The sequence below is a fragment of the Gobio gobio genome (assembly GCF_949357685.1).
Source record: "Gobio gobio genome assembly, chromosome: 24".
NCBI classification, from domain to species: Eukaryota; Metazoa; Chordata; class Actinopteri; order Cypriniformes; family Gobionidae; genus Gobio; species Gobio gobio.
This window is the reverse complement of record NC_137120.1, coordinates 32920050-32931228: the sequence shown is the minus strand read 5'-3', so window position 1 is coordinate 32931228 and position 11179 is coordinate 32920050. Positions and strand designations below refer to the sequence as shown.

General features: G+C 35.9%; 1 protein-coding gene across 1 annotated transcript in view; it reads right to left on the bottom strand.

Annotated features, from left to right (window-relative positions):
- Positions 1-2785: 2785 nt before the first annotated feature.
- Positions 2786-11179, bottom strand: part of polrmt (polymerase (RNA) mitochondrial (DNA directed)) — a 69916-nt gene continuing 61522 nt past the window's right edge. Inside the window, exons 18-21 of the mRNA XM_079807866.1 lie at positions 10247-10319; positions 9504-9595; positions 5894-5967; positions 2786-3568 (exon numbers count right to left, since the gene is read on the bottom strand). Of these exons, the coding sequence (XP_079663992.1) occupies positions 3519-3568; positions 5894-5967; positions 9504-9595; positions 10247-10319 (289 nt within the window). The 3' untranslated portion in view covers positions 2786-3518. The remainder of the gene's footprint in view (positions 3569-5893; positions 5968-9503; positions 9596-10246; positions 10320-11179) is intronic.

The following is an 11179-nucleotide window of genomic DNA, read 5'->3' as shown; positions in this document are numbered from 1 at the left end:
TTGATCATATACTTTTTTATAGTGAGCATAATCTCCAAAGCCAATTACCATCATCCTCAAAAATGTGCAAATCTCTTTTAAAAGGGTTTGCCAATATTCTTTTGTTGTGACTAATATTTAAGCTGACAGATATTAAGGTTTCAACGCAACTTTGTGTTTGTCAGACAAGCCAGTGATGAAGAATCAGACTTTTTTTAAATTATTTTTATTTAGACGTTTGCTAAGTGCTCCTGTAAGCAAGTTTCTGTCTTGAACTTTCTCTGAGTTGACAGTGTGTCAGCAGGTTCAACTTGTGGTTTAGTGCAAATATCAGTTGAATAAAAAATCTATTATGCATTCATTCATCACTTTATATGCAGTAGTCCATAATGATGGTTTAGCAAAATAATTTACATGATTGTAAAAGTGCTGCATCTTTAAGAAAACTGTTCGTCTTGTTGCTCATTGCTTTAAGTGACTTCTCAGGCTGTCACTAGAGAGTTTGAGCCATGTTATGACTGATTACGTGGAGAGTTTCATCCAATCACTTGATTTGAGAGCAATTTGTTTTCTTTCACAGTGAAATTAGGATGATGATGATGATGATGATAACCTTTGGCTGAACCATCTTGCAAATGTATCTCTAACTAAACGTCATGAACAGCTGGTCAGTATTGATACTTATTAATGATTTTTAATTTCACAATACATTACTTAATTACGAGTGAAACAAGAACTGACTCGCGGTTCAGTGAATCTGAAGATTCATTAATGCTCTGATGGATTCAGTGATTCATTCAGCTAAGGATTCTGTTTAAATGTTTATATGATTCTGAATCAACTCGGGTAAGCATACAAATTACATTATTTAGAGTAATCCAATTGGATCAAAAAATTCTGTGATTTCAAAGCAGATTTTGTGAATCATTTTGTTCATTAAAAGAATCCGTTCATAAGAGTCACTTTACTGTGAATTACATTACACCGATGGTTGCGTTTTTGCAAGATGCATTTATTCGATCACACTGTAAACTGAATTCGGGAAAGTACGTGAAAAATGTCTCGCTTCATTTATAGTGAAACAAGAGAATCAAGAAATGAATTGCGGTTCAGTGAATCAACATATCAAATAATTAATTAATGCTCTGACAGACTCGCTGTACGTCCCAATTCGCATACTATCCGTCCTAAATAGTATAATAGAAAAATAAAATAGAATTAGTAAATATAATTAGTATGCCCCAAATCGTAGTATGTTGAAGTATTCCAAAGATACCTGGATGGTCTACTATTTGCAGTCAGACGGCTAATATTGCCCACAACCCATTGTGAGTTGGATGAGGATTCGATTAGAACTACAAACTCGCGGTTAAGCAGAGAAGTTTATGCCGCGTTCCAGGCAACCCGTAACCCATGTTTTTCCAACCGTCTACCTGTCAAAGTGCACTGGAACGGCAGTCAAACCTGACTTACCACCCGTGAACTAGTACTAGATCGATGTACTCCCAGTTACGAGCTCTGACGTCACATAGCCCACGAAACAACAATGGCAGCCCCTACCGATGCTGTGTTTATGGAAGTCGTACACGGTATTTTACAAATAACGTAAAATAAAAGGTATAACAGACGTTTTTTCTCCTCCATTTCCCTTAAATAAGCAAGTAGTTAGCACCTTTGGCGATAGAAATGATTGTAAGTGAGCATAAGCCCCGTACGGTCCACCATGCTTTGTTTACATCTAGCTACCACAATTCCTTGCGCTCAGGCAGTTTGGCGTGACTTTGCCTGGAACGCTACAACGTCGTGAGTCGGGGTTTGAAGTCGTGACTTAAGGGCTCAAAAACGTACCTGGAATGCAGCATTAGATAAAGTGGTTTGAGTGAATAATTATCAATATCTAACCTGATGAAAATATATTTATTCAGTGTTATCCACATTATATTTCATCTGCAACAGCATTGAGAACTTTTGTAATGATACGTTTGGCCAATAACTTTTAAACACATCTTATTCAAATTGCAAACACATGAGGGGAGTTTCCGCATGAAATATCCACGACTGGCAGATCAATGTGCTACTAAACTTCTCTCCGATACGGTAGGAAATTAAATTCAATTGAATGTGGAGGCTTTTAACTGTGACGGCAGTTTAACCAGTGACATGCATGTGACTAAGCGACAGAGCTTTCCGTTAAAGATGACGAAGTAGTATGTCCCAAAGCTTGCCTACTCTTCTGCTACACACTCAAAAGGATGTACTTTTTCTTCTCAAAAAGAAGACGTAGTATAAGTAATTGGGACACAGCATCAGTAATTCATTCAGCTGAGGTTTTGTTTAAATGATTTGTATAGTTTCATGAGTGATTCATTAATAGAACCAATTTATAAGAGTCAATTGTTCATGAATTGCATTACACTGGTGGTTGTGCTGTAGAGAATGGTGTGTTTATCTGATCACACTGCAAACTCTGCTTAGATGAAATTGAATTTGTTTCGCCTGTAGCTTCAGGAAACACTGATGTTAAGCGTCTTAAAACCAATATGTGGCAGCAAATAGCTCTAAGCCCATAAGCTATTATTATTGTAAGGGTAACTTCCTACGCAGAGGTTGTTCGAGATGTCAGGAAATGATTGAGCAGCTCTTTTGACATCAGTTCTCGTGTAATCAAGTAGCCTTGCATTGGATTGGTTTTGTTTTGCTTCGTCCTTTGTAACAAAACGCTGCCAAAATCCAGAAAACAGAAAAGAGTTGCTGAAGCAAGCTATTGGCTCTTGAAATTTCAATAACAATTAACCTTTCGCAGACCCAGAGTGCAAAAATATTGACTTTATTTCTCGCTGAATGCCATGTGTAAATTGTCCGACAAGCACCCAACCGATCAAAACGTCTTTGTTTCGTAAAACAGTCATTTAAGTGCTCTCAAGTCTTTAAAAAAAGGACGGCACAAGGTCAAACGCCATCCAAAGCCGTCCTAAAGGTGCTCTGATCTATTATCACAAACATCCTCTCGTTTTTTCCACTAGTTTGAATGTGAGAGCCGCCAGCTGTGGGGGGATGCTGGGAGTAAATCATGTCCAAGTGGAAATGTCAGAGAGGGCCTTTCAGACGGGGTTGCCTTGAAATCGATGAGAGCCAAAATCATGTGGTTAATCAGCTCCGTGTTAGCACTCAGGAGTGAAGGAGCGGATCAGAGCCCCGCCGAGAGAGCGTTCTCGCTCCATGCCAAGAGATCTCGTATACGCTTCCACGCTCCCGTACTCGCACACAAGGGCGACTCCTGCTGTTTACCTCCGTCAGAACTCTGCTTCAGTGCTTAAGTGATGTCTTTATGATAATATGACAAGACAGACGCACACACTCACTCACTCACTCACTCACTCACTCACTCACACACACTCACTTATCTACCAGATCAACCAATCCAGTCTCAGTCATGCAGTCTTTCGATGTGGTAAAAAGCAGCAGTCTTGTTTTGATGAGGTCTGTGGAGGGCTCTCAGCCTCCTGATGAAAGCTGTCCGTCAGTTCACGATACGCTCCTCAGCTGAAGAAATACACGGATTCTTTAACCTTTTCCAGGTCGAAATCACCTACAAGAGAGAAGCGAGATGATTACAGGCTTTTAGCATGACATATGTAACTATGAAAACAGAACAGTTGAGTTTAGCACTGATTTAAACTGCCATTTTTTTTTATTTTGTAATCATAACTTTGCCTACTTGGTGTCTTAATTAGTGTGTGCTTTTTATAGTTTTAGTATTGGGGACAGTACGTTTTTTTTAAATGTTTTTTTTAAAGAAGTCTCTTATGGCCTCCATGGCTGTATTTATTTGATCAAAAAATACAGAAAAACTATAATATTACTAAACTATAATAGTGTAATATTATTACAATTTAAAACAATGGTTTTCTATTTGATTAAATTTTAAAATGTAATTTATTCTTGTGATACAAAGCTGAATTTTCAGTAAAAAAAATTTTTTTCTTTTTTTAATTTTATTATTAACATTTATTAATTTTATCGGTAACACTTTACAATAAGGTTGTATTAGTTAACATTAGTTAATGCATTAGTTAACATGAACTAACCATGAACAACACCTCTGTTCAGCATTAGTTAATCTTTGTTAACGTTAGTTAATAAAAATCCGAGCTGTTCATGGTTTGTTCATGTTAGTTCACGGTGCATTAACTAATGTTAACAAGATTTTAATAATGCATTAGTAAATGTTGAAATTAACATGAACAAAGATAAATAAATGCTGTATAAGTGCAGTTAATTATTAGTTCATGTTAACTAATGTTGTTAACTAACGAACCTTATCGTAAAGTGTTACCATTTTATCAATGTCAAAAACAGTTAATATTTTTGTTGAAACAATGACAGCTTTTTTCAGTAGTATTTGATGAATAAAAATGTCAAAATAAAATAATAAAAAAAAAATATTTTGAAAGATTAAAACATTTATTTACTGTCACTTTTAATAAATTAACAAGATTTCTTAAAAAACAACTTAGTAGTGTATACATTGAACTACTTATATAATTAAAAAATAAGACAAAAATAAGAAATTATATTTTGTCATATATATATTTATTATAATTTCTCATTACTGTAATATCTGAAGAAATAAAAAGTATGCCTGAACACATAAATGAAAATTCAATAAATACTAAAATTATAATCTACCCTTACAATTGTAATTTACAAACACACTTTACAATGTAAATATTTTTATTATAAGGCTACTAAGGTCTCCTATGCTATTGTGAAATATCAATTTAAAATAACTGTTTTCTATTTTCATATATTTAAAAATTATATGTATTCCTGTGATGGCAAAGCTGAATTGATGGCAATCAGCATCATTACTCCAGTCTTCAGTGTCACATGATCCTTCAGAAATCCTTCTAATATGCTGATTCAGTGCTCAAGAAACATTTATTATTGTTATCAATGTTGAAAACTGACACATAACACGTTTTCATATGCAACGTTTTCAAAAAAGGGGAGTGGGGGAGCTTAATTTCCCTGTAAAATACATTTTTAAAAACTATGACCAAGAGAGATGGACCAAAAATGCTGTTGTACAAGTAACTGTTTCTAAAAATCTGTCATTTCAATTTGTAGAACCTGAAATCAATAAAACCGAAAAACGTAGGCATATTAAACAATACCATGACACTCCATTTAATCAATCAATTTCATTTGTACTTGAAAACATGAAATGAAGCCTACAGGACATATAAATATAGACAAAACGCTTAAGAAGGTCAGCAGCGACTGACTTCTTATGCAAACAATCGTGGGTGGGCTACACGTGCACAAAGGCACAAGACGTCACCTTGGTCTGAAGAACAGAGCAGAGGAAACACAAATGGACGGACACACTCCTCGGGGACACAATTTCATTAGTGCAAATAAGGTGGAGTGCTGGAAGAATACTAAGCGTGACTTCAATAGCACGCTCGCCTTTAATACATTTTTCTATCATTACTTATAATATTAAGCTGTTTTATTACAGTTATAAAAAGTGTGTGTCATACGGTGGTATACACGGTGAATGAATCATCATGTTTCTTGTTTTTACTGACATTTTAAGCACGTTGTAAAAGCTCCCCTCAATATTGTCTCTGCTGAATCAGGGTTTTGATGTGCCAGATGTGTGCGACAGTGCACTCATGCTGTCCGGTGTGTTTCCTTCCGGCCCGTGTTACATAAACAGATTAACCAGTTGACAGAATTAATTGTCATCAGTTTAATGAAATCTATCTCGCTGATGAACATAAAATCACATGTGTGGTTCTGCGGGACGGCGCGTTATGTAAAAAGCTGCCCTAAACCTGACAAGCTGTCAATCAGATGATGTCGAGCCGCTGGTCTGTGTGTCAGAAAGCGACGGGGTTTAACTCACCTGTTTGAGGAACGCTGGACAAAAGCTGCACCATCTTATAGTATTCTTGAATCTTCTTTGGCCTGGATAAAACCCTATGAGAGTGAAAAAATGACTCAAATAAACCGAACCTTATTCATTCATTCATACCAGCAATATATAAGTTATTAGATGATATTTGTGGTTTTTTATGTTTATTGTATTTTATTCAAAAACTAATTTTGGAGCACACAAACTACTTATTTTAGATTTTAGTGTATTGTTATTATTGTATTATATTGGCCAGTCTCTCCAGAAAAACGCGATTATGCGAGCGCATGATTTAATGCATAATCAGCCAAAGTCCGCATATTTATGCGGGGGCCGCATTTTTTCAAATACGCAGCGAAAATTGCCTATTTCCGCGTGCAAAATATGCGTGGCTAGCATGATTTCATAATCCCCGCATTTTCGTTGCAAATTAGTCATATATATTTGCAGAAAGTTGAAAAATGTTTGTTTACTTCACACAAGAGCCGCCATTTCCCCCTTGCCATGGGAACGTTTTGAAGTGACGCAATTACCCGACGTGAACGTCATCGAAAAGCTGCAGATATCGGTGAAACCATGATGAAGCACGCAAATTCCCATTTGCCAACAAAAATAACAGCAAAAGACAGCGCAAAGCAGTTTCCCGGTGTGTTGACCGATTTCAAAAAACAGCATCATGAAGCTTCGAAGCGTTATGAATCAGTGAGTCGATTCAGCGGTTTGGATTGCCAAAGTCACGTATTTCAGCAGTTTGACACACGATCCGAATCATGAATCGACTCGCTGATTCATAACGCTTCGAAGCTTCATGATTCTGTTTTTTGAAATCGGTCATCACTATACAAGTCGTTATTTAGGTTTTTTTTGCGCACAAAAACTATTCTCGTCGCTTCATAAAGTTATTGTAGAACCACTGTAGTGAGATGGACTTTGTAACGACGTCTTTAGTACCTTTTATGGGTTTTGAGAGTGTAAAGTGCATTGTGCCAATGGAGGCCTTTCTGAGCCATCAGATTTAAACTAAAATATCTTAATTTGTGTTCCGAAGATGAACGGAGGTCTTACGGGTGTCCAACGACATGAGGGGAAGTCATTAATGAACTAACCCTTTAAGAGATTTCACTTTGTGCATTGGAAGCACTCAGATGTCTGTTTTGTATAGCTACCTCTGTAAAACAGGAAGTAATTTATTAATTTTTTTCAGAAGTTGTAGCATATTCCTTTTTTAAAGCTACAGAACTTGTTTGACTCAATGTTTTGTAAATTTGAGCCATGTGTTTATTAAGGTCTTCAATAAAACAAGATGAGAACTTAAATATTCCCAGCACTTTCTGTGATGTAGTGTTTTTTTCTCTTTTTCATCAAACAGCAGTTTTTGCAAGTTCCCGCAATTTTATCGCATAAAATTGCATAAATATCCCGCATTTTCCATCGCATTTTTTAAGAAAACGTGCCGCATAATATAGGATTTTTGTCCACAACAATCACAAAAAAAAGTCGCATTTTTCTGGAAGGACTGATTGGCTACAATGTAAAAATACTTATTGGTACCAGAATTTAAATATCATGGCATCCTTAAAAGCCAAATTGGCCAATATTGGACATTTCATTGGTTTTTAAATGACACATTTTGAAAATAGGCTCATTTTTCAACTCCCCTAGAGTTAAACAGTTGAGTTTTACCGTTTTCGAATCCATTCAGCCAATCTCTGGGTCTGGCGGTAGCACTTTTAGCATAGCTTAGCATAGATCATTGAATCTGATTAGACCGTTAGCATCATGATATTACGCAGTGCCTGAAAATAGTCCCCAGCACGCTCCCTGTGCAAGCAGGTTGTCACGTTGGTTATGTTGAGTTGCCTATTTTCAGGCGCTGCGTAATATCATTGCGCCGCTGCACCCTAGGGATGAAACGGTATGGAAATTTAACATCACGATTATAGTGACCCAATTTATCACGGTTATCAATATTATCACGGTTTTGTTCAAACGAGATGAAAGTGTTCAAAAAGAACTGATGCACACACTTAAAACATTTCAACAATTTTTATATTTGAAAATCAACAAACAACAAATAAATCAAGCAGCTCTATGCACTTTTTAAGCTAGATTCTGTGGGATTTCCTTCCTTAATGGCCAACGTCAATAGCAACGCATAACGCATAAATAATAATAATTTGTCGTAAATATAATCTCTAATATTATCTCTGATGAGAATATTGCTTGATAATATATTTACAGTGTTCAGCAATGATGCATTTAAATCTAGCATATTTTGTGTTAGAGCCCAAACAGTATCCAAGTGAAATAATGCATATCCATATTTCCATATGATTTGACAGTTTATTTTATTAAATATCAAAATGTGTGCATCATACCTGACACCTAAATGATCACTTTACAGTCAGTTTTATGACTGTCATTCTCTTCAAATGCTGAAGTTTGAAACGTGTAACGTTACCAATGTTGTATGTAACTTTAGAGACGGTCCCTAAATTCACCAGCGTTATGCCAGTCATATCAGACGCGCTGTGCTTCTGCTGTGTTTTTAAAACCATTTTCGCTGCTGAAATAGAACAAAAACAGTACAACCACTATATGATGAATGAATCTCCTGCATACATCGCACGTTTATCTCTGCTTTTAGTGTAGATTTCAGCGAGTAAGAGCGGCGCGCGCTCTGAATGAAACTCCGGCTAATCTGAACGCCTCTGATTATGAGACATTGCATTCATAAACTCAATAGAAACACGTGTGAGTGGTTATAATGCGCAACGCGATTATAACAGATGGCTTTTGAGAAGACTATTATAAGTTCAACAGCCAGAGTGACTAGTGTGCAGCCGAAATAACGTTACACCCGCAAATGGCGGTTGTTAATGTCAAGCCCTGATTATTATCCCTTAAATGTTAGTCTTGACTAAATTTGTTCGTTCGCTTCACGTTATTATTTCCCAGATGTAGTTTTGGTATTGAGGTCAAAGTCCACTTGCCGTTCGTAGTTTTGAAGTGTTTTCCCTATTACAGTGACTTTCTTCTGGCATGTTCTGCAGACAGGGTGACCATCTTAGATTAAGTTTCCCTCAGGACTTTTGTAAAAGCCAAAATATGACCACACCTCAGATTTGGTCCTTTTAGAGGCTGAACAATCCCCAGAAGTGCTGTCACTGCCTTCTGCCATTTCTTATCATTCAAAAAACAGCGGTGCTGCGCCTGACTGACGCTGACTACACAGGATTTACCGCGAGTTTTCACAACCGTGATAATCACACGCGGTTTTAATGATAATAAAATTTTATACGATATTACTAACCGTCACTAAATTTTATCGTGGTTTATCGTGAAACCGGTAATCGTTTCATCCCTACTGCACCCATTGGTACGGCAGCAAATTTTTGAGCGAGATGCTAATGGTCTAATCAGATTCAATTATCTATGCTAAGCTATGCTAAAAGTGCTACCACCAGACCCGGAGATCGCCCGAATTGATTCGAAAACGGTAAAACTCAACTGTTTAACTCTAGGGGAGTTGGAAAATGAGCCTATTTTTAAAAAAAGTGGAGTGTTCCTTTAAAAACCGGCATTGTGCAATGGGACTTACGGAGGACTGCTGCAATATTTCTGCAGAAGAAACTCGGACAGCTCCTCTAGAATGGGCTGACTATGCAGAGCCACGAACTGCTCACGACACACCTGAGGAGCGACAAAGAGCACTCAGTCAATCATTATGCACACTAATGCCCCAGCTTCAATGCTATCTCCCTCTCGCTTCCCTTTTCACCGACGTTTCACCTCACAACTTTCCCATTTTAAGAGGAATCTGTGGTCACAAAAGCATGTCAGGGAAAGACTCGCAGACAATAGACCGCTCACAGAAGGAGAGGATGGGGAAAGATAAAAGTTTCAGTTCAGACAGCTGAATATGGTTTAAGGGAACAGATGGAGCTCTTAAGCTTCAGAAGTTCATTGTAAAGTGCCACATGGAGGTGAAACTTAAATGAAGGTGATTGATAAGTACAGCCATGAGTAAATGATGACATAACTTTCATTTTGGGGTGGATTATTCCTTTCAAAATAATCTGGGTCTAAAACGGATCTGTTGTAAATAATATAAAAAGATAAACTAAATTAATGTTTGTATTTGAAGACAAGTCTAATGGAGCAGTTGAGAAGATGAGAGGTATGGCCATTCGTTATGGAAATAACCCATGCTGACAGGGTTGCTTATTGAACATATGGTGAACTCAGCGTGCAAACATCTGGCCGTTAAGCTGACATGGTGGGTCCCCTCAGTCATTCCTGTTGAAAGAATATGCATTGAAAAACGCTCCGTTCCTTACACACCCGGTTCATGGTGTCCACCGTCAGAGCATGGGTCCAATAACAGTCATGGACGGACACAAACGTGAGACCAGCCCTGCATGTTTGAAGAAAACAGAGTACTTAAAGAAAAAGGTACTTGTTCATAGAACATTTAACACAACAATGAATAATAATAAATATACATGAATACTGTTTGCTAATATAATTTATTATAAATATTATTTTATAATTACTATCAAATATATGCAATGTGAATTATTAAGATTTATTACTACTACTATAACTAATAATAATAATAATGAACATTATTATTATTATTATGAAATATATGCATTCAAATAATTTATTTATTATCATACATTTTTAATACACATATTAATTTTATACATTTGTTTTGAATATTGTTGTTAATATTATTTATCAATATATTTAATGCTAATAATAAATATAATATGCATTTATTTGATCAACATCAATATTAATAGTATCATTAATAATAATAATGAATACTGTTGTTAATATTATTTATTAATATTATAATAATATTAATTTTTATTACATATATGCATTATGAATACTAGTAATAAATATTAAATAACACCAACATTGGATATTGTTCCATCAATATTATTTATTTATCATATTATTATTAGTAGTAGTAGAAGTAGTAGTAGTAGTAGTAGAAGTACTAGTAGTAGTAATAATAGACATAGAAGTACTAGTAGTAATAGTAGTAGAAGTAGCAGCAGTAGTAGAAGTACAAGTAGAAATAGTAGTAGCAGTAGTAGTAGAAGTACTACTAGTAGTAGTAGAAGTAGCAGCAGTAATAGAAGTAGTATTAGTAGTAGAAGTACTAGTAGTTGTAGCAGAAGTAGTTGTAATAGTAGTAGTATTTTAAAAAAATGGTAACACCTTACAATAAGGTCTCATTTTGAAACATTAATTAATGCATTA